Source organism: Lutjanus erythropterus, chromosome 12, assembly GCF_056507025.1.
Source record: "Lutjanus erythropterus isolate fLutEry1 chromosome 12, fLutEry1.hap2, whole genome shotgun sequence".
NCBI lineage: Eukaryota > Metazoa > Chordata > Actinopteri > Lutjaniformes > Lutjanidae > Lutjanus > Lutjanus erythropterus.
In genome coordinates, this window is record NC_139328.1 from 15,901,863 (window position 1) to 15,925,833 (window position 23,971).

Genomic DNA, 23,971 nt, shown 5'->3' on the forward strand with positions numbered 1-23,971 from the left:
TCAAAAGACTGTGAAAGTTGTGGGACACTAAAAAAACACCTGGTAAACAGGTTAATTAATAACAGCTGACAGTATCGTGATTCAATATTAAAAGGACCATCCAGATTGTTACAAGCACTAACTTCATAAGTCAGCATCTGTGATGGTATGGGGGGGTGTGTTAGTTCCCATGACATCATGCCCAACTGTCACATCTGTGAAGACTCCATTAATGCTGAAAGGTACATAAAGGTTTTGGACCAACATATGCTGCCATCCAGATGTTGTCTTTTTCAGAGACATCACTGCTCATTTCAGCAAGACAATGCCAAGACACATTCTGCACGTTACAACAGTGTGGCATCATAGTCAACGTGTTCAGCTGCTAGACTGGCCTGCCTACAGTCCAGATCTGTCTCTCACTGAACATGCGAGACCGTTGAGCACTTGAAGTCGTATATCAAGCTAGAATGAGAAAGAATTTCACTTTCAGAACTTCAACTTCCTAAACAGTTAATAATTGTTGTTAAAAGCAGGCGTGTTGCAGGCTTCAAATTCAGAATGAGGGTATATTGACTAAAAATGATAAATATCTACTGTATTCATTCTAATATAGGTCAAAATGTTTTTGCAAAACATTGCATTCAATTTAAGTTACGTTTTACACAGCATCTCAACTTTTTTGGAATTGGGATTTTATTATTTGTCAATTATCTAATTAGAAATAGTCTCAAAATCCTAGACATCGCTCACAAATTGTCAAGTTACCTCAGCTTTCCTGTATTGCTTTTAGGGTTCTTGCGGAAGGACTGGTTTGGTCCAGAGCGGGTGGACATAGAACGAGGTGAGGCTCTTGAAAATGTGGATGGTGGGGTCTTGGGGATCTTCTTTCCGAGGTGGCCGATCCATTTCTTCTGCTCGTCTTGGGTCAGGGCCAGCAGGAGCATGTCCCGGGCAGAGGTCACATCGTAGTTTACTGTGGGCGATAGCACACAGTGTTTGCAGATCAAGAACCAAGATGTAATTTTATCCATTCAAAAATGTTATTGTTTTGGTATATCTTATCTCTCTATCTCAGTTTTTAGTGCATTTTCTGTGCATGATGCTATTTTAAAATTTTATTTCTCTGTACGACTCACTATCTTTGCACCTTTATTGTGAAGTACCTTATTTTGTGAAGCACCTCATAACTCTGGTTTTGAAAGGAACTATAAAAAATCTTTTATTATATTATCATCATCAATCCTGACAAATTTGACCTAAAACCTCCCCTGCATCTGAGGGTTGGTCATTAAAACAAAAAATATTACTTGTTTTGCCAGAAGCCAAAGACAAGCTTACTATTATGGAAGAAAACCAAAAAACATTCATATTTAAGAAATGCTTATCAAAATACTAATAATTTTCTGTCCATTTAACTTTTTGTCACTCAATGTGTTTCTTAGACCACAAGGATAAAAAATACGTTTTGGTCATTAACACTGAATGTAAACATAGTATTTGTTTGTTCACAAGCAAGTTGTCCATTTAACATCTCGTTTAACTAAAACTCTTCAAGAGTCATATCACCATTGTTTATAGTCGTTTCTAGATTAGGGCCTCAATATCATCTAAAAATACCTTAAAACATTTATGGTTAATGATAGCTCATCCTCTTGAAAAAGCTCGAAAAATGTAATGTTCATTCATCATAACGGTTTCGATGGCCATGGACAGGACTTCACCTTTGCAAGGAGCGATAACATCCTCCTTTTTGTCGAGGTGGTCCTTGTGGCACTTGACGTGGCAGCGGCGACACTCCAGGGCTGGAGGAGGCTTGAAGACATGCCACAGAGGCTTGGCACAGGCCTCGCAGTTGGAAGGGAAGTGATATAGCGTGGGGATGAACTCGTGGCCTTTGTGTGGGAAACAGTTGGTCTTGTCGCCCTGAGGGACCGTCTCCATGTCCGCCTCCTTCCTGCACTCTCCCTCGTTGGCATACAGAATCTGAACACAGACGGAGAGAGGGCCACATCAAAACAAATCTACACTAAAAAAAAACATTTCTGAGGCTGAACTCAGCTTCACAGAATCTGACTTGACATTTTGACATCAAAAGTCTGGGCTGAATGCAGATATGAAAAAAAAAAAATCGGGACAAATAGCAGGACTGGAAGAAGCCTCTAACCTGGAATATCCTTGGAATCTCTTCCGTCTCAGCTCGGTACACGTCTCCTTGTGTGACTGGTCTCACATGAAACAATTTGCTACACAAAGGGGCAGAAGATAAGCATTTATTTATCAATAACACTCTTACATTTACAACCCCAAGTGTAAAATGTAAATAAAAACAAAACGCCATGATTTGCAAAAACCTTTTGACCTATGGTGAACTGAATACAGTACAAACATATTTAATGTACATGCATGTTTACCACTATGATACATCACCTTTTCCTTAAACAGCACTTGTGTTTGGAAATTGAGGACACCAACTGCTGAAGTTTTGAAAACACAATTTCTTCCCTGTTCTTGATTCATATACAACTTCAGGTGCTCGACAGTCCAGTCTGTTGTCATATTTTGCACTTCATAATGCACCACACATTTTCAGTGATAGACAGGTCTGGACTGCAGGCAGGTCAGTCTACCTGAACTCTTTTACTACAATGCCACAGTGCAAAATATGTGCATAGACATCTCTGAAAAAAAGACATCATCAGGATGACAGCATTTATTGTTCCAAAACCTGAATGTACTGTTCAGCATTAATGGGGCCTTCACAGATGTGACTGTTACCCATGATGCCATGGGAACTAACACACCCCCATACCATCACAGAGGCTGGCTACAATTATGTGGGTTTTTATTAGTTCTTAAAGCAGTGACGCCTGAGGGGTCAAAGGTCACAGACATTCAATGTTGGTTTTCGGCCTTGCCCCTTATGTGCAGAGATTTCTCTGGATTTTCTGAATCTTTTAATATTATGGATTTTAGAGGGTGAAATCCCTAAATTCCTTGCAGTTTTATGTTAAGAAACATTCTTAAACTGTTTGGCCACGCAGTTTTTCACAAAGTGGTGAACCTCACCCTATCCTCGTTTGTGAACGACTGAGCCTTTCGAGGATGTCCTTTTAACATCCAATCATGATACTGTCACTTGTTACCAATCAACCTGTTAACCTGTTGAGTGTTACAAACTTGGCTTCAAACTTGAGTGTATATTTACAAAAAACAATAAAGTCTATTAGTTTGAACATTAAATATTTTGTCTTTGTACTGTTTTCAATTTAATATACGTCAACAAGTTTTTGCAAATCAAATTCTGTTTTTTATTTACACAACGTCCCAACTTTTTTTGAAGTGGGATTTGTTCGACATGATCTCTGTGGACAGACAGGAGTGTGAAATACTTACTCGATATCTAGTACCATTGAGGGGTTGGACTGTTCCTTATCCTGCTCATCATTGTAGAACAGAATCTTCTTACTGCTCACCACCACATACTGCAAATATTGGAAGGACAATGAGAGGAAGGCGGATATTGCCCTCAAGGGGTTGGCAGCATTCTCAACAAACCTTAACAGACTTCAAAACAATGCAGGCGCGCAGAGGAAACACCGAATAAACATATAACATACCTGCTTCTTCCATCCGTATCGCTTGATATTAGCACGGTTAGGAATGGACAACCAACCCTCCAATCTGGATTCTGAAAAGAAGTTCAGATGCAAAAACAAATTACAAATCTATGCAGTGGATTAAATGCACTGCAGAAAAAAGACCATGCAGTGTTCAAATCCAAACTCAACTGGGGAAAAAAATCAAAAGTTAAGTGACAAAGACTAATAATAATTGTAAAGCCCTCAGGAAGTTCTGCTGGTAACTGCACTGGAGTAAGGTGATAAGAGATGAGTTTGGATATCCCATGTTGCTACTGCACGCTCCTCATGCAGGAGGAAAGTATTAAACATGAGTAAGTTACCAGATCATTTTCTGATTTCAAATTATGTTAAAGGCTTTTTAACAAGCGTTTTGCAGCAGGAATTAGTATTTAATTTCACTTAATTAGCTTGATCACTCACTCCTGTCACAGAAACAACCATGTGCGTCGCAGGTTATAAACATTATTTGGTTTTCAAGTGCATGCAGCTGAAACAACATAAGTTAAAACGGGTACAGAGAACTAAGAGAGGCTTGTCTACTAAATGTGACATTGTGAGGGAGGTCTTCGTGTCCAAACGAGCAGTACTTGTGGGTGAACATGCTGATAAAAAAAATTAATAAGAGTGTTAAGTGTTTTAATCACACAGTGCCATGAATAAAAAAAAAATAGCTTTTTCAGTTTAAGACACATTTTGAAAGGTGCTGAGAGTAAGGTAGTATACCTCACACAGGGTGTAGCCAAGTATGATGCCTCTGATTTGATGTGGTTACTTTAACGTTAGGGTGGACCTCGTGACATTAAGCAAATTCACTACCAGCATCTCCGCTGAACATCTCATTAAAGTTAGTCAGGTTTTTTTGACAATTTGGAAAAATATTTTCCTCTCCACTCCATCAGGCTTCTTTCAAAAGTGTTCCCCCCCAAAAAAAGAGGTGGCTTTCTCCCCTCTGGGAAAAGAATACTTAAGAAAATCAGGGGCAAAAAAGACAAAAAAACACACAACAGCTGCAGCACAGGCCAGGCAAAAGGGGCTCGTCCACTCAGTTACTCACAGAGGGAAAGGAATAGAAGTTACAAAGATAAGAAGAGCAAGGAGAACCAGCTGGACATGAGGGGAATAAAGAGAAAATGATTTAACCACAGACACCAGCACATATGAAAACAGACCATATTTTAAAATCAAGATATGTATTGGGCATTTTTTCTTTTTTTTTTTTTGCACACGTCAGCACTGCTATCTATTACGTCCTGTTTGTTTGCAATACTTGTCTGCAAATGTTGTTCTATATGTGTATATATCACAACTGTTCTGTATTTATATGTACGCAATGCATGCACTGTTTATGTCCTGCTTGCTTGCATATGTCACCACAGCTTTTACCCCTTTTAACAACTGTGTCCTTTTCCTATCTTTAAACTGCATGTTACATTTATACTTTGTTGTACTTTTGGAAGCCTGTTGACACCGTAGGCAAGGATTAAAAAAGCCTTTTGGCTAATTCTGGCATTTTACCCCGTGCACTTACCAATTTACCATGTGTCATCATTAATTTGCACTGTCCCGCCATCAGTACACTACATTGTGCCGCACCAAATATGGTGGCAGGGGTTTAAAAATAAAACCGTTAGACAGCCACAGCTTTCTTCCCCTTAATGTACTTAACCTAAAACCACAAGCTCCTGTTGAACACTCTATTCAATAAACATCTGCGATTATGTCTTTAACACTCCACACAAACAAATAAATATTGAAAATATCTGAAAAACATGTTGCTACAAGGAAACACGAGGAGGAGGTTAAAGTATGGTGTTCAAGTAAGTCAATAGTGGATGCAAATTATCAACCCAGCACATCTTTCCTATTTGATATGATACATTTCTGTCATAATATGATATTTAAAAACAAAATGACTTGCTTTCTTTCTGATGGCTACAAAATGAAAAAAGCATGGGTGCAACATATCTAAAAACAGCATCCAAACAGCAATATTTTTAAGCATTTTCAGTGTGTAAGTACCTTATGTATTTCTATGCAATTTCCTGACTACTCAAATGCTCTTGAATTCGATTTTCAAACTTTTTTCAGGCTTAAAAGTCACAGAAGAATCCTGCATTGGGTATTAAATCTCATATACATGGTCAAAGTAGCAGCAGCAATGTCCAGTCAGGCCCTGTGGTGACCCTACCTGCAATGTTGCTGTCTGTCTCATCTGTCTGTAGGCTGGTGACACTAGAGTTATCCATGCGCTGCTGCAGGTCGTTCAGTTTCTCTCGAAGCTGCTCAATGTCACTCTCCTTGCTGTCCAGCTGCATTTGTAGCTCATTGCGATATGTGCATTCCTCTGCTAGTTGCTGGTGGTAGAAAATCAGCGAGACTTGGGTTAAAAACAAGGAAATGTTATGATTTTACTGGGCTCCAGTATTCTGAGACTTCTTTAACTTACCGCCTGCATCTCGCTCAACTCCTTCTGGTACTTGATGGCCATGTGGTTGAACTTCTCCTTCTCTTGATTAAGTTCCAGCTGAAGTTTGCGGTTCTCCTTCTCTTTCTTCCGCAGGTCAGCAGTACTGCCCTTCTTCTTCTGGTCCAGCTTCATGTCCTTGCGGTTCATGATCTCTGCCAGCTTGTTCACCGCCTGATAAAGAAGGTAAATAATTGTAAAACATCAACCTCCATTCTCTTCTGGCATTACTAGTTTTTGCCAATACGTTCTGCCTAAAAAGTTGCATCATTACCTGAGTTTTCAGTGTGCGCTCTGTGTTGAGGACCTTCTCATAGTTGGCCTTGATTGTATTTGCAATCTCTTCCTTCTGAGCCACATACTCTGTCAAAAAAAAAGATACTCCGCTTGTACAACAATGTAATCAGAATATAGCAAAGAAACAACGGTCAGTAAAGGGACAATACCTTCCTCCTGAGTACGAAGCTTCTCACTTAAATCGGCCTTGTCTTTGCTGAGGTTCTCCACATCTTTGGTCAGAGTTTTATTGGATTCTTCAAGCTGCAGAGAAATAAATTTCAATATTATCACTTCTTCCACTAAAAATTAGACAATAAATATAGGTGTACAATTTAATTTGACATGGTACCACTCCTTTTGGTCACATTTTATTGACACCGCTACTGAAATTTTTGTAAATAAGTATGTAATTTTTCAAAATAATAAACAATAAATAATTTTTTAAAGGAAAACAAAGAAAAGAAAAAAAAATGTATTACAAAGGCAAAAATGAGAACAATTAAATTTTTGTTTTTGTTTTTTTGTCAAGCCTCTTAAAGTGTATTGTTTGTAAATGTGATGCTGCTGTGTGACACTCGTCAGAAATAGCACGTTATATACAGGTGAAAAGCTGCACCACGCTACTCTTCGTTTCTTTTCTGTCATTCTCCATAGATTTATTAAACTCTCCCAAGGTGGATGTGGAAGCGTTTGGTTCTCATGCCACAAAGGTTTCCACAGTCATGTGGCATGAACCAGCTAAAAAAAATGTCAGGACTATTTATTGGCACAAACCTTTTACAAAAGAACCGAAAATGTTTGGAAGTGATGCAGCCACGTTTTGCAATTATATAATTTTATTATCAATACTTTCTAAAAGAAATCAATACCAAATGAGTGGCATTTGGTAATTTAGGCATCAATCCTGCAGAATCGATACAGCCATCCCTAGTACAAAATAATATTGGAGATTAAAGACAATTTAGGTTTTTCTCACCCGTGCAATAGTAGCTTCCTTCTCTCCAATCTCCTGCTTATGTCTGGTCCCTGCCTTCTTGCTCTCCTGGCTGAGCTCAAAGTACTGTTCCTCCTGAAGTGCCCGGGCAAGCTGCTCCGATTCGGCCTTGGTTACAGTCAGATCCAGCTGGGCAGTCAGGGAGTCCCTTTATCCGGGAGAAAACAAAGTTAGTTATACAATATTGTCTCCTCAGCTTTAAAGTAGGAAAGCAAAGAAAGAGTACAACTTGACAACAATTTGTTTATTACATAATAAATCTTATGTGTACAGCATTTCTTGTTGGTATACAGTTCATTTTTCCTTTTAACTTAAAGCGCTTCTGCTTTCCTTCTTAAATTAAATAGAGGTAGCCATGACCTACCCATGTGCAAAAAAATATGTACAATTACAAAACAAAAGTAAAACAGCAGTCAATAGCAGTAAGAAGTCCTTTCATAAAATAAAAAATAGAAAATAAAATAATTAACCATGTAACTTTGCAGGTAGATACTGTCTCAGTCTGATATAATATTGTGACATTTTTATGGCGATATTCCTAATATTGTTGCATACCTACTATATAGCATTTTCTTTTCAGACCACAATACAAATTCAAAAGCTAAAGCTGATAATTCATCAACATTTGAGTGGTTAAATCAATAAAATGTTGGCCTTGAGGTTTTCTGTAAATAGACTTTAGTTTCTTACCTTTCACTGCACAGATCCTGCACCTTTTTGTGAGCCTCCTGTACCTGCCGGTTCTTTTCCTCAATCTCCTCTTTTAGTTCCTTGACCTGAGTTTTGTAAAGTGTCTGAGGGAGGACAGACAGACAAACGGTTTGCCAGTGGGTTTCACACTAAATCACAAAGAGGACAGAGACATTAGGGAACTGAGACTTAATACTTACAGAAAAATACTGTTCGGCCTCAAGCTGGTCCTGAAGTTCCCTCATCTGTCCCTCGTTGCCTCTGTATTGTCTGTAAACACATGAACCAAAATGCATCAGGCACTTCATTTTCATTTCTTCATCAAACCAACTTCTGTAGCTAATTGTGCACACTCATTAGTGTGAACACTTTCCAAACAACACTCTTTAGCTGGGCGAACAGAGCCAGCCCCTGTAGTAGAATGTAACCAGTCACATCCAGCGGCACTGGCTGCAGCACCAGCCAGAGGATTAGCAATGGAGTGGATGGAGCTGGACCCAGAGTAAACCCTAATCCTTTGATGTAAACACTGTCGCAGAACAGCTTTGGCGCAGTCTCCCTCTAAGCTGGAATAATAGCACTTATTTGAAAATAGCAGGCAATTGAAGAGCAATTTACGCCTTGACTTCCAAAGAGCATTACTGGCTGGTGCAGCAATAACAGAAAATTAGAGCTCCTGGCTGGAGTGACTGCCAGTTAGTTTCACATTGATATTAACCGGAACAATGGCCTAAATAACCTCAAATTATCACATTTTCCTAGTTAAAATAAGAATACAAGCGTTTATTCTTAGTGTCATAATTTCTGTTCTGTTTATTTCATGCACATTATATGAAGACACATCTCATGTGATGTGCTTTTTTATACTTATACTTTTTTGGAATATATTGATTTTCTGGACACCTCATCAGACACAGAGGAAGACCGAGCAGCCCCCCAAATTGTCTGTCTGATAACTCCTCATGTATCTTTTATACTTTTTTTGTTGATGTCTTTGGCTAGGTGAGAGGGATGAGGGTTTTGTTGAGGGTATTGTTTAGGACATGTCCTGTTTTGCCTCATGTCTGTACTGTACTGACTGTTAAAAAACTAAAGAAAAAAATATCAACAACAAGATTTGAGGGAAAAAAAATAGAAGCATGGAAATAAAACAAAACATTGTAGAACAAATGATTGGTCTTCTATGCATTGATGCAAATGTTGCACAGATGGAAATAATATGTCAGTTCATACAGTAACAGATCAGTATTTATCTCATGAGGTCACAAACACGATCCATTTTTTTTCTAGTATTGTATTTATCACCCCGTAGAGCTGATGAAAGAGTCATTCTCTCTGCACTATGAACATTAGTCAGAGTATCTATGCAGTCAATCTTTGTTGTAGGTTCAGTCTGTAACCATTTCAGGGTTCTCACTCTTTTCTTGAGCTCAATTTCTAGGACTTTTTCTGGACACTCATGCGTTCCTCTCCATGGAACTTAACCTTGCACTGGCCTCCTGACGTATGGAAACATTTCATGAATTTAGATGTTTTAATGTCACTACTTTTACTACTATCTCCTCTTACTGACATTTTATTTCAATCTTCTTCGATGCCAGACAAGTGCTACATAAATAAACTTTATCAGTATCATCATTATTAATTTATAACCTGAATGCCTTTTCATAACAAAATGCAACAATACTATAATTTTGCCTGCTAACAAATCTCAACTGAATTTTACATGCCTAAAGAATGATTCAAACTTCAGAGCTCAGTTTGTGAAGATTATTAACTGCCGCTGACTCTTACCAGTTTATCACAACATACTTTACCAGTAACATTAAGTCTTTAATGGGGCTAATCACACCCAGTAAGATACCACTACAAAAGTTAAACATGTCATGGTACATTTTATCTTAATAACACAGTAATGTGTCTTCAGATAAAATGCATTTTCATGTTACAGATTTTTGCTGGCTGCTAATAGTATCTTTCACGGACATTTGTCTCATACCAATAAATAAGCTGTCCAAATACACAGTAGAGAATGAAAAGTTAATTCCATCACCAAAGATGTTCTTCATGTAATGTGATTAGTGGATGGACATCATGTGCAACATCACGTGAAAAGAACAAGTGATCAGTTTTAAAGTTCTCGTGCAGGACGGCCACTCACTTGGTCAGCTGTGCCAGCTGGAACTCCAGCGAGCGTTTACTCTCTAGTGCTGCGTTGATCTCCTGTTTGAGCTGCTTCTCTGTACACCTAAGCCGGTCCACCTCCTGCGTGCGGCTCTTCAAGTCGTTCTGAGTCTGCACACGCTTGCTCGACTCCTGTTCTCCCTGTATCCGCAGACTCTTCACCTGGAGTGGGAGGACAGGAGAGAGGTGAGACATCAGAGATGCTGTATTTGATAAACGGCCTCTGTATCCTGGAGATACAATTACTTGACAAGCTGCGGGGGAGGGGCATTAATCAATAATATGCAGGTTTAAAATATTGATTACTCTTTATTTTACTCCAGGAAGATGATGGCTTGACAAGAGAAATAAGATGCTGATAAATGTTAATACATCATGGTTTGTTTCATAATTAGATATGTTTCCTGCATTCTAAGTACATATGAAAAACTACCGTTCCTTCTTTTGTTCTCAACTCTGTATGCAAACGTGACGGAAATAGATAATTTCTTGTTTATAAAATATTTTAATATTTAGCACATAGGGAGAAAAGCTAAATTTATACCCTACATCGACAAGGCATCTGGGGAGATACAGGCTGCAAATTGGAAAATAATGGTCATACTTTGGGAAAAAAGAAATCATGAAATTTTGTCATTTTTGCCTAGATAAATCAGGAAATAGCTATTAATTTCCCAAAATATTTAGATGTGCTTGCCCAGTTAAGATTTAGGAGTAAAATTCAAACACTTTCAAGGTACCTAAGCAAAAAAATTTATCATCACATCTAAATCGTGACACCAGACATAACGGAAACAAATTGAAAAAAGAAAAACAAACCAAACAGGATTGTTTCATTTCAAAGATTAAACGATTTTTGGTATACATGAGTGATTGTGTAGATGCAACACCAGACACTGCTGAAAATCAAGGATTTTTAGGGATTACTTACCTCATCTTCTAGCCTTTCTTTTTGCTTCATCAGCTGCTCCATTTTCTGCACAGACTGCTTGAGGTCAAACTCTAACATTGAGCACTGCTTCTCAACCTCCACTACCCGGCTCTCTGCCCGCATCCGCGCTCCATTCTCCTCAGACATCTTCTGCTGAACAGCTGGAGGAGGACAGTGACAGAAAAAAAGTTGTTTACTTGTTCTACTGTTGAAAACCTTGCGCGATCATTTCATGCTGAACAATCTCTTTAATATGTATAAATTCTGACATATTGATTGATTACTGAGTATCAGCTGATCAAATGTGACAAATTGTATTGCCACAAAATTATCAATCATTATTAGCAAGTAAATGTATTTTCTCACATTTTTTCCTCTTCATTTCCTATTACTAAGGGAATACTTTGGGCCATGGTGAGCCTTAAGTTATTAAAAAGTGAACTTTTGTCATGTAAGACACGTGCCAAAGAGAGTCTTGGAGTCTATTCCAGCATGCACTAGGTGAAAGGCAAGAAAATCGCCTTGACAGATGACTAATCTACTGCAAAAACTGCTCTGGAGTCTAGCTTTAATATGTAAAGTAAGGCAAAGTCCTGACATGCTGACTGATTTACACTCCTTAAATTCCACCCACCCAAACATCCCCTTCAGGTGAGTCTGATCAGACGGTAGACAAGGCAGATGAAACAGGAAGAGGAAGATGGGGTCAGAGGGAAGTTAAATGAAATAAAGATTAAGAGACAGAGAATTTCAAGTGGGATTCTTTGTGGAAAAAGGAGAACCAAATAAATAAAGCTGAGTGAAAAAAAAACAGTGCAGAAGGGCATGCTGTGACACAGAACTGGCATACCATTCATGGCAGCTGATTTGGCTTCTTCAATAGACTCATATTTGTCAGTGAGCTGTGCCCGCGTCACCCTGTGCTCCGTCTGTTCCTGCTCCAGACGCTGCTGCAATGTCTTGAGTTTGTAGTTCAGGTCGATCTCCAGGTTGTTCTTTTCCTGTGGGAAGGAGTAACAACAAGGCAAATAAGACAAAGCAAGCTGAAAACACCACTGTTCTGTTAGCTAATTAACAACAGTGTGGAACCACTTACATATATGCACAAATAATACTAGGATGCGTTGTGTATACCTTCTCCAGGTTATTGCTCCTCTCCTGGGCTTGTTTGCGTTCTGTCTCCACTTTAGAGAGGCTGGCCTTCAAGCTTTTGTTGTCTTCTTGCAGCCCTGCCATCCTCGCTGAGAAGAGATGATGAAAACAGTCAGTCACCATCGGAATGTTTATGGTTTGAAGCTGGTATTTTCATCACAAAACTCTTTTTCTTACAGCCATTCAGACAGTTCAGAATTTTCAATGTCTAATATTTGACCTTTAGAAAATGACTTCAACACCACACTCTCCTCCTTCTACACTAATCCTATGACTTTCATGAGCATGTTTCCATTAAAAGATAGCTGGCTGACAGATAAAACAGACTGATTTGATGGCTGTGGTGCGTTGTGTGTGCTTGGGCATGTTTGACATCAGTGATGGATGGCTTCTATTGCAGCTGTCTCAAATATCTGAATAAGCATTAGTTTAATAGCCTTAAAGAGTTATTTGTAACCAAACTAAGAGGGTTTTATATATTAAAATTCCCTCTAAACTATGTTTTTTCATTCTGAAGTGATAAACATCAACACAGATTGTCATCTTTTGTGACTCACCTTGCAGCTCCCTGATCTCCTCAGAGCCCTGGCTATAGTTCCTCCTCTCTGAGTCCAGGGTGCTCTGTAGAAGCAGGAGCTCTTTCTCCAGCTGGGCCTTCTCCCCGTCCGCTGCGTGGCTCCTCTCCTGCAGCTCACGGTTCAAGCTCTCCAACTGACTCATGGACTTGGCCATCTCTGTGTGGCTCTTTCTGAGTCTTGCTGCTGTGTCCGATTCTGCACGCAGGAGGTCGTTGGCCTCTTCCAGCTGTCAATCAAAACAGTGATTTAATGCATTTTGCTCCACTCACCCCGACTGTGTGTCTGCAAGTATGTCTGCTGTATACCTGATTCTGCAGCTGGAGAATCTTGTCATTTGAGGCCTGAGAGTTCTGACTGATCTTCCTCAAATCTTCAAGCTGCTCCTTTAAAGTGGACACTAGACAAAAATAATAACAGATGGGAAATTAGACAAGGCTTCATTTAATCTTCTATTTTAATCCCAAACACATTCCTAATTTCCTGCTTAAAATCATGTTAAATTACACACACAAAATATTAAGCCTTTCTAAAAAACATATTGCTAGTCAATCCACTCAGTGCTGTCTTCTGCTAAAAAAATCAGTGAGAAAGTCAAACAGACATGTCAGGGTTTAACAGTTAACTAGATGTCTAGTTAGCGGTGAGCAAAAGGAAGGTCACACCAGGATACCAGATAATTCATTTGGAGCATTTGTCTTAACCAGACTAGAGCAGCAAGACATTAGATTTTCACTGGTCGATTATCACGGCCAACAGAATTCACAATATTGATATTATCATGAAATCTATAGAAATTTTTGGGGGAAAATGAATGAATGACTCTCAAAAATACAAGTGTAGGGAAATGAAGACAGTCTCTAACCATAACTGTACAAAAGCATAAAAAAGTACAATTACACTTAATGAGATGTTCGGGGAGGGCGACAAAGCAAGAACGGAAAGAAACGACATACAGTATATTTAACAGGCATTGAGTTATTCACACAATATTACTATATGTGTATTATTAACATGTCAATACTTTTTTAATATAGTTATTGTCAATACCAATATATTGCAACAACCCTAACCCAGACTAAATTATACTGAGTGGATGAGGTCATTAAATTGCAACAAAACTATGTTCAAATATTGACTGCATCATCACTTCACTCTGCAATTATAGTTTAATTGCTAAGTGTCTGAATCATACATTAGCAGCACCTTATTATCTTTACCTTCATTCTCCAAATTGCGTCTTTTCTCTGCATCCTGGTCAGCTTTTCTATGGTACTCTGTTAATCTGTGCTGCGTCATCATCTTGTCCTTCTCCAGCATAGACATGCTGGCCTCCACACTCTTCCTCAGATTTGCCTGTGGTGAGGAACAACAGAGCAGCTGTGATGTGGCAGGTAGACATCAATACATAATCTAGACCCTGATGTTGAAATAGTAATTTATTCAACTCACACTTTCTGAATGCATTATCAAAAAGAAGCTGTACATGTAGTCTATGTTTCTTTTAATTAATATAATTGCACTCAGAGCAGCAAACATCAGGAATTAATCATTTGTCCATTAAAAGAATGGTGAAAGAGAAAAAGTTTAAGCGGTTCACCTCTTCATCCAGTTCTTTCATGATCTTGTCGATCTTGGTGTTTGATGTCCTGGGGAGAACAGAATTTGAAAAAAAGTACTTAACTATACTGAATATCTCTTACAATAATCAGTGAAGTTAAAGAAAAATCTCATGTACATTTCAGTGCACAAAAGTCTGTTTACTCTTTATGAAAATGCAACAAGGGGCAGAGAACACACTGGTGTCATAATATATCTAGGGCCCTGTTTGCATTTACCAATATTGTAATTTAAATAGAAGCCATAAAATGTTTATTTTAGAAGTAAATGCTGTAAACCCTTCTCTGTGATGCTGTTGTTGGTGTTGTTGCCCGTCTATGAGACCAAAGAATTTGCCTCATGTCTGTACTTTGACAATGTAAACAGCTACCTTTTTGTGTATGAATAAATGTCCCATTTTCCTACCTGCACTTCTGTTCCAACTCATCCTTCAGCTGCATCTCACTGTGGAGCTGCTCCTCCAGCTGGTAGATCCTTTTCTGCAGGTTCTCCAGCTAAAAAAAAAAACAAAAACAAAAAAAAAACACACACACACAATAAACAATCTTAGATCTTCACAGATACAAACAGATGTTGCAGAGAGCTGCATGAAAGAAATTAGAAGTCATGAGAGGAAAAACTACTGGCAGATATTCAACATCTCAATTATCAAGTAGCAGTTTACTCACATGACTCTTGTCTTCCTTTGTGGAGCTGCTACGTTTGTCACTGGCCTTTGTGGAGGTGCTGGACTTCCGCAAAAGGCTGGAATTGAAAACAGTTTTATTATAGATATATAATTACAATGGTCATACTAAAACCTCAAAGTCTCTGAAAGTGAAAACAAACAACTGCCACTGCATCAATCCTGTACCACACCTCGTACAGTACATTTTTTATTATAGTAAAAAAGAGTATATGTGGACAATTTAGTGTTAAACGGAGAGCAGGCTGATCGCCAGCAAGGTATGGAGCAAAGTCTGGCACACTTACTGCTGATTGCTGTAGTATGTGAAGCCCACGAAGGGGAGCTGGTTGCCCACAAAGGCCTTTGGTATGGGGAAGGTCTCTTCCTCCCCCCGATCCTCCTCAATGTCGTCAAAGTTACTGGTGTCAATGTCACTGCTCAGTTCAGGCACTACTGGGGCAGCCGCTACACGGGGTTGAGAAAAAGATCAAAGATTAGTGACAATGTGAGATACCAGGACCACCTCAGCCCATCACGCTTAGTAAGTCACTACGTGTTAAAGGGATGGATTGGATTATTTGATGTGGGGATGCATGAGGTAACAAAACTTATTTTAGACATAAAAAAAGGGATTTACTTTGCCATCAGCCAACATTTTCAGATAACAAAATCACCATTAGATACGCCAAATATCACTCACCTCAAACCAACCAATCTCAGTCATTTTACTTTACAGAACATGGGAGTTCCTTGTCTAATACTGCCTCGATCTGCTAGCTTGTGTTATTTTGTGATTTTGGTGTTTTTAAAAGGCTCGTTCAAATTCACTGATGTCACACAATAATACAAACAAACTAACAGATTGAGGCAGCAGTAGAAAAGCAACTTACATGTTCTGCAATGTAAAATTAATGATTTCAGCTATGGAGTTTCTTGGTTTGGAAAGAGTGATATTTGGTTTGTGCAACAGCAGTTTCCCATCAGAAAGGGTTACCTGATGGCAAGTGGTGAAAATATTCTAAATATAGGCTACACTGAAACTGACAGATTTTTTTGTGGTGGCAACCTTTTTAAGTGGCTAAAATACCTTTTGTTGCTCACCCTGTACACACAGCAGTAACACTGCTTAGCTTCCGACCAAAAAAATCAAAACACAGGTTTCAAAATGCACTCAGTAAATGACTGACAAATCGTAAAATACAGGGACAAAAACTAGTACAGTATACCTGTAATTTATATGCTCATATTAGACCTTAAAAATCACATTAACATATTGTTTGACTTTATTCGTCTACATAAACATTTTCTTTTAGTTCTCATCAATTACTATATTTTGAGGTAGATTACCGTCCAGATAGATGAGACAGAAACAAGTGTTTCAGTTTTCTTTGCACTGTTTTTTCTGGATCACAGATCTCTTTAGAAACCCTCTTTAAAACAAGGGAAAGCAGCCAGCTAGCAGAGCTGGTCAGCCAGTGGAACGACAGGGGTGGCCAACACCAAAGTGCTGACTTCAGCCTAGTCAAGTATTAAATATAAAGCCACTAAAGAACTGACTATAGCTCCTGGATTTAGCCACACATTTCTAATCTCTCTCTGCTCCAGTGTCAATCCCGGTGCATTAACATTTGCAATGGACTGCTTCCCCATTTGTTGGCCTCAAAAAACGCTATGCTGCCAATTATTCCTCTGAGCAGGAATCACGTTTGGTCTTGGAAAGGATACTGAATGAATGGCTCGTCTACAAGAATTTCCTGCAACTGTCTGTAGTAGGTCAAATGGAAAACATGATCGCTGGCTGCATGATTGCAGTAACAGTGAGCAGACTGCCAACTGAAACAGGAGGCGTGAAAGTAATCAGGAATTTCAACTGTGAAAATGTTCTTACTTTCTCTGATGTTCTCCCATGTCCACTGGTCATTCTTGAAGAAAGGATGCCTCTTGATCTCTTCTACACCATTGCGGCCAAGCCGAACTTCCCTGTGGAGATCAGGGAGGACCCCATTATCATTTCATGTGCATGATTTTACCAGCAGAAGCAGTTTTTAAGAGGCACATCAAGATTCCTTCCACCGAGGACCCTCTAAGCCAGAAAACAATCTGCGACTAAACAACAAAACGATCTTGTGATAAGAACCCTCTTTAAAAAATCCAGAGCTCAGTCTGCCACTATCTAACCTGTCAGTCAGGAAAGCACAGATGAGATTCTTGGCGTCATTAGAGATGTCACTGTCATCAGGGAAGGTCAGGGCATTCTTGTGGTTCATAATTTTGCTGTAGGTCCCCACCAGGGAGTCTGCGTAGAAAGGAGTGTCGCCTGATGCACAACACAAGAACAAAGGTCATGAGTTACTGAAATGTTTTCTATGAGAACAAACTACATGAAACATACATAACGAACATCACAAAAAAAAGAAATTACCAATCTAAATCACATAATGTAAGACCACAGGCCATTAGTGCTTAATGGTTTCACATTGGTTACATTTTGTAGTTGTTTCAGTGTGATCCAATCAATTTTTACGACCTTGTCAAAATCAAATTTAAGTCTTTCTATAGCAGTTTTGGGCCTGTGAATCATGGGACTTCAACATGGAATGATCCCTCAGGTCCTCTTCTTTAGTTTTTTTTAAATTAAAATATGTCTGAAAACAGACAAGAACATGAATCCAGCAATTTAGCAAAGATAAATTGGCCTATTCATAAAAGAAATACAAATTTAATTTACTGAACACATAAATATTACATAACTGAGTAGAACCTACAACAGCAAACTAGTTAGCTGTGTATTATTTGAAACATATTGGTCGATTAGCTGTATTATTATCCCAAGTGAAACCAGTGGTAAAAGTGCAGAGTGAAGCTAACATATTTAACATTAGGTGTGCTTCAACTTCTGCTGACCTGACAGCTACAGGTGAGCAAAATGAAACAAAACCAGAAAATATCCACTGCAATATATGAAGCAGTGGGTCCCTGCTCTGTTTCTCTATCAGCTTAGAGTTCATGGCCTGAAAAACGTTAAAGGTCCCTGAATTAGATGCTTGGATATTAGACAATCCAGTAATAAGCATTAGGTATAGGTATAACAGCATTATTGTTAACCAGTTGACCTGTTTAGCAAATACTCACCAACTAGCATTTCGTACAGAAACACTCCCACTGACCACCAGTCACACTCTCTGCCATAATAGCCATCTCCTCCTTGGGATTTTAGTACCTCAGGCGAAATGTAGTCTGGAGTTCCCACTGCTGTGTCGCATCGTACCATACCATCCTGAAGAGGACAATTTGCAATACTTTTTCATAACAATGAATCTGTTACAATTACTGTCTAGCCTAAAATGTTCATAGACCGAAATAATCAACGAAACCTGAAATTTTACACTTAAAGTATCTATAATGTATGTCGCGTGATAACATTCATAATGTTGACAGAAACTAAATATGATACCTTGTTCATTTTCATGCAGGTCCCAAAGTCTGCCAGTTTTAAGTGTCCTGCTTTGTCTAGCAACATGTTATCAGGCTTCACATCCCTGGGGAGGCAAAATTAAAATGATGTCAAACACACAAGCTAATACATCCAAATCTAGCATATACCAAGAAAACTGATACACTTTGTGTACAAGTATGTGAACAGTAAAAAGTTGGAGCTGCTTTAGAGTATCACTTGGAAAAATAGCTCTCAAAATCAGAAGTGTGTGAAGGTGCTGTACTGTTCTGGAGTGATAGGTCAGATGTAATGAGGTATGAAGGAGGCTGGGAGCTGAGAGCGCCGAATTTATGCTTTTTTTTCCTTGAAATTTCCTTTCGCTGCAACTTCCAGCAAGCTAATAGGAGCACAGCGATAACAATTTAATATATCTGTCATGGTGTGAATTTTCCACCACTTCAGCTGTGCACAGAGCGTTGTGTGTAATATAATATTAGTAACCAATTATATAAAGGAAAAAAACTATTTCAGGACAGCTTAGCCACGCTACAATAGAATTTATATCATACAAATTTGGTGCTGTCCAGCACTGAGAGACTGATCACCCCACTACACCAGAAGATAATACAGATCTACAGCCAGCAACTTGGAACTGAAATGTACAGAGGAAACTCTAAATAACAATTTAAATCTTGTATAAATCATTCCTGAAAGAACACAATAGGGAACAATGACAGCAACTGCAACTCATTTAAAAACAGTCAACTGGTTTGAGTTAGAGGTAAAGAAACCAGATGTTATACTGGGGAAAAAAATGCATGACAAAAGAAATTCATGCGAAATTTGGTGCTTAAGTAAACACGGTCTCAGTTTTGAAAACAACCAGTAATGCAGCATGACACCTATAGTTACAACACTAGCATTTATGCTAAAAACAGTCCCTCTGACCCTGAACTACTTCCTGCTTATTACAAAGCCCTCTTAGATCATAGGTTGCCACCACACCCTCAGGGGTGTCATGGGCCACATACAGTCTGATCTCAAGTGGACTGGACCAGTAAAATCACTGCATATTCACTTAATAACACCTCCATTTTTTTCTGTTTTTAGTGTAAATAAATAAATTAAAAAACATTCACAATGAATGATCCATTTACAAAACAGATGTTAAACCGTCAGATACTTTACGAAAAAAGTGCAACTTCAATAATCTCTTAGTTTTTCCACATACAGGCAGTCTACTGTCATTACAATATACAGATCACAGTGGATCTGCAAATGCTCAAAACATTTCTATATTTTGAAAATGCACAGCAAATAAATATTTCTTCCCGTGTGTAGTAATGCTGGCATCACCGCACGACACCAACTGAAGTGGAAGCTAATGAGGAAGAAGGTGAAGTTATCTCCTGCCTTGCAAACCATTTACAACTCAGGTTTTTGCAGTGCCTTAACAACAGGGCTTCACCAATATTGATTTAAGATAACACAAATTATTTTGTACTGAAGTGGGTAATTGACAATATTTTGCACAACATTCAATATCTTGAGAACTTTAAGTCATCAAGCGGGGTGGTTCTCGTCACAGGGCATACATTTGTCACGAACCATAAAATTCTTTATGGTCAAGAACTATAAAAGATAAATGATTTTACATATTTACTATGGACAAGTATAGAGTATAAAACTTAAAGGACTGGCCCAGAGGGGTAAGAAACAGCATTTTCCATTAGAAATGAATTACACCAATGTGTTTAACTGTAGCCAATTTAAAAACCAGACCAACAAACACAGGAGGAGGACAGGCAGAAGGTAGAAGTTTTGTTGTTACCTGTGAATGAAGCCCATTGCGTGGATTCCATCCAGAGCCAGCACCACCTCAGCTGTGTAAAAGCGGGCCCACTTCTCTGGGACGTCATAGTTGCTCATCAAGTTAACCAAGTCGCCACCGGGCATGTATTCCATCACCATGTAGAGGTAGCGGTCGTCTTGGAATGCAAAAAAGAGCTGCAAAATATAGAAGAGAAGAAATAACTACTTCAAACACTGAATAAAAAAGAAAAATGCCAGCAAGTGAAAAAATGTCTTATTAATTCATTTCTCAGATGCAAGGTGGAGTTTATCCTATCACACCATACCTGCACCACCCATGAGCTATTGGCAAAAGCCATGATGTCCCTCTCTTCCCAGAAGAAAGCAGAGTCTGACCTCTTGATCATCTCAAACTTGCTCAGCAGCTTCATGGCGTATACTTTGCTTGTGGCTTTGTGTCTTACCTGGAATAGATGAAATGGTGACAATCAAGTTTTGCTTATTCAAGCATTTATCATAAACTTAAGTTGGTCTAGAGCAAAACATAAGAAAGGATCTTTCTTAAAGGATTATAGATACAGCATTACTCACAACACAAAAAACACAACATGCCATTCTTACCAATTGCACCTCTCCGAATGCTCCCCTCCCAATAACTTTGACCACCTCATAGTCCACCGCTTTCATGCGTAGATCACGAATTTTACTAATGGTGTCCTTATCTGGAAAAAAGAAAAAGGAAATCCAGATTTTCACAGAAAGTAGAAGCTATGCAGAGAATCTATACTCTGCTTGAGTTATCACATTAACCTTTAAGCCTTGTGCGCTGAAGCATCACAGCAGATCACAAGTGTAGGTGGCATCAAGTTAATATAATAAACATATGTCGGTGAGAGCTTGCAGAATGTGAATTCTATTTTGTCATTTTTGTTATGAAAATACAGTTTATTGCATTTTATAGGCAAACCATCTTACTGTTACCCTGTTTTTACTATTTAACATCACTAAGGTGTCACATAATGTCTACATAAAGCAGTGGTTGACTTTCCTTGGAACATCCCGCCTGTTGGCAAAAAGAACAGAAAAAACTGACAGCGCCTCTGCACAGCTGAGAGATGCCGTTTAGGGAAAGTTTGTTACATCAGGGAGAGGCCAACTCTCAGTAAGCAACAATGCTAGCTCCCCTAGGGCAGATAGTATTCAGTGTTAAGCCAAATTTGGTCATAGCTGAATTTTCAATTCACATGGGTCGCAACTGGCACGGGAACGCATGGAAAAGGGGGTGTGTGAGGGCATCCAAGTTCAATTGATCTAAAAATAAAAAGCAAGGCCTGAGTTATTAGAATAAGAACATTAAGAGTGAGTCATTTCCACTCTGCGCACTGGTTCCTGGGATCATGATCCCTACTTGAAAAATCCCAGAGGACCAAAAAACATATAAACCATGTTTAGAAAGGGTACAAATAGGATATTCTGTTGCTGTTACAGAGATATACTGTTTGTATTTGCATGTGTGTGGGGGTGGAGGAGGATTATTTCCAGTCAACCCCAGCATACACAGAGTAAATCAGCTGAGGTGATTGGGAGCAGAGCCATGAAGAGCACAATGCATGGAGGAGAGAATTCAGGGTAAAGAGCCCTTCAGGCGGTGCATGCTACTGAGGACCAGTGTCTCACAAGACATCTAGTCCATTAGTCCATACCCATCAATGCATTTCTAACACTTGGCCGCCATACACAAAAGTACTGTACCAAGAGTAATTGAGGAGATGCCTAATGGCAGTTTTAGCCCAGGGGTTTACAGTAGCTTGGGTTGATTATCAAATATGAAACAGTGAATTCAACTTTTCCCTCAAACTGATACAAAAATGCAAACCTCAGAAAAGTCATTACACAGACAAAAATGAACTGTTAAGCCTTTGATTTTTCTTCCCAGGCATGTCTTATGAAGGCAAGCTGATCAGCTTAACTTAAATTATTGCAATTCAATAGACCTTAGATGATCATTAGAACATGATTATTGGAAAGTGCATCAGTATAATGTATTTCTGTTGCAGACTTAGCGAGACAAGGCCACAAGCAACATCTGTGTACTTTGACAGCATAGAGTGAGCAATGCAAAGAGTGGTAAGCAGTTTACCATGAAAGCCATTACTAACAGCCATGAATACGCATCTCAATAGATTTTAGAGGTGGAATGGTATTTATGTCTGCTACTCACAAATGTGGAATAGAAATTATAGAGTGAGTTCTACCACAAACATCTGGCCAGTGTACAAGCTGATGTGTATCACTGTTCCTGGTTAGTTACAGTGAACACGATTAGTGTCACACTGTGTGGCAACTAGGGTTGGGTGATGTCTATTGAACTGGCATATGATGATGTCCGCAGTGAAACATTGCAGATAGATGATGATATCGCTGCTGGACTAAAATGGGTCTTTGGACACCACAAGTTGTGCTTAATAAGAAAATAATAAACATGAGATGGAGGCATGATGCAATTAACTTTTTATATTGTGTTTTTTTTCAACATGTCAAAAACTAAATTCTATGGCAACTCTGAGGGGACACACTACTTCAAATACAGAAGGCTTTTAAATCACAATGTTATAATGGTAGCAGACTCAGTGGCCGATGACTGTCTGCCATCAGGATGGTAGATCGCATCGTCAATCAGCCTAACCCTAGTCGGGTTTGTCTATGGAAAGACTTCAATCACATAATTTATGACTCCAACACTCAAATGTGTCATCTAGTTAAATGTGACAAAAGCAGACTGAAGAGCGAGTCCATCTGCCAATAACATGCAGGCAGCCTCTCACTGCAGATTCAGACTGCACCAAAACAATAATGACTGTTATAGGAGCCATTATCTCTGTGGATATTTGACCATGCTCAGTCTAAAGAATACAGGACTGGATAAAGCATACGGTCAATCTGTTTGAGCTCTGCTACAATGTGCCTTCTCATGTACATGTTAGTGGGTCCGCTGTGTTGGTCTGTATAAACGAACACAAGTTGTTCAGGAATTAACAGGTCAAAGTTAATGATGGTGCATTACTGAGATTTGTTATTTTCTTTATTCACTGAATCATGAATTTTGTGTACCTTTCCACCCCTAACAGATTTCAGTGCATTAATTAATGGAGGAGAATTTTTTGAGAAACCAAGGAAAATGAAAAGCAAATGCTACAAAACATGCCACTAAGGGTGGGAGAATATGCAGGTGAGAGGCGGTGTGAGTAAGCATTTGTTGTTTAGTTTGGTTAGAGGCATTTTGGTTAAATTATATGCTTTTCTATATGTAATTCAGGAAATTAAAGACGTATATCCCCAAAATATACCCCCTGGTACCCTGCCCCCACCTCAGACATTGCTAGCTTTACAAGAACAAGTTGTGGGCTTAACGCTGTAACCTGATACCTGCCATTTCCTCAAAATGTAAATGGAGCAGTTATAATAGATATGTTAGGGAAAGATGGATTCAGCTTCACAATCAGCCTTGCAGTTGTTTTTTGTGGTGTTTTGTCTAAACATAGTA

At 38.9% G+C, this 23,971-nt stretch overlaps 1 protein-coding gene across 4 annotated transcripts in view; it reads right to left on the reverse strand.

Annotated features, from left to right (window-relative positions):
• Nucleotides 1-23,971, reverse strand: part of rock1 (Rho-associated, coiled-coil containing protein kinase 1) — a 40,951-nt gene that overhangs the window by 2,386 nt on the left and 14,594 nt on the right. For 3 of the 4 annotated variants that reach the window (XM_084731455.1, XM_084731454.1, XM_084731453.1), the window contains exons 3-32: nucleotides 21,049-21,149; nucleotides 20,754-20,891; nucleotides 20,447-20,622; nucleotides 18,634-18,718; nucleotides 18,312-18,456; nucleotides 17,358-17,496; nucleotides 17,068-17,159; nucleotides 15,485-15,644; nucleotides 15,181-15,256; nucleotides 14,918-15,006; nucleotides 14,493-14,541; nucleotides 14,113-14,248; nucleotides 13,201-13,292; nucleotides 12,875-13,121; nucleotides 12,300-12,406; nucleotides 12,016-12,166; nucleotides 11,166-11,326; nucleotides 10,212-10,396; nucleotides 8,251-8,320; nucleotides 8,051-8,154; nucleotides 7,343-7,508; nucleotides 6,534-6,627; nucleotides 6,362-6,450; nucleotides 6,070-6,261; nucleotides 5,812-5,977; nucleotides 3,600-3,670; nucleotides 3,376-3,464; nucleotides 2,147-2,225; nucleotides 1,704-1,965; nucleotides 748-955 (exon numbers count right to left, since the gene is read on the reverse strand). In XM_084731455.1, the coding sequence (XP_084587581.1) occupies nucleotides 748-955; nucleotides 1,704-1,965; nucleotides 2,147-2,225; nucleotides 3,376-3,464; nucleotides 3,600-3,670; nucleotides 5,812-5,977; nucleotides 6,070-6,261; nucleotides 6,362-6,450; nucleotides 6,534-6,627; nucleotides 7,343-7,508; nucleotides 8,051-8,154; nucleotides 8,251-8,320; nucleotides 10,212-10,396; nucleotides 11,166-11,326; nucleotides 12,016-12,166; nucleotides 12,300-12,406; nucleotides 12,875-13,121; nucleotides 13,201-13,292; nucleotides 14,113-14,248; nucleotides 14,493-14,541; nucleotides 14,918-15,006; nucleotides 15,181-15,256; nucleotides 15,485-15,644; nucleotides 17,068-17,159; nucleotides 17,358-17,496; nucleotides 18,312-18,456; nucleotides 18,634-18,718; nucleotides 20,447-20,622; nucleotides 20,754-20,891; nucleotides 21,049-21,149 (3,919 nt within the window). Of the gene's footprint in view, nucleotides 1-747; nucleotides 956-1,703; nucleotides 1,966-2,146; nucleotides 2,226-3,375; nucleotides 3,465-3,599; nucleotides 3,671-3,952; nucleotides 4,728-5,811; nucleotides 5,978-6,069; nucleotides 6,262-6,361; nucleotides 6,451-6,533; nucleotides 6,628-7,342; nucleotides 7,509-8,050; nucleotides 8,155-8,250; nucleotides 8,321-10,211; nucleotides 10,397-11,165; nucleotides 11,327-12,015; nucleotides 12,167-12,299; nucleotides 12,407-12,874; nucleotides 13,122-13,200; nucleotides 13,293-14,112; nucleotides 14,249-14,492; nucleotides 14,542-14,917; nucleotides 15,007-15,180; nucleotides 15,257-15,484; nucleotides 15,645-17,067; nucleotides 17,160-17,357; nucleotides 17,497-18,311; nucleotides 18,457-18,633; nucleotides 18,719-20,446; nucleotides 20,623-20,753; nucleotides 20,892-21,048; nucleotides 21,150-23,971 lie in introns of those variants that run through there. The other variant, XM_084731456.1, reaches the window with a different exon arrangement.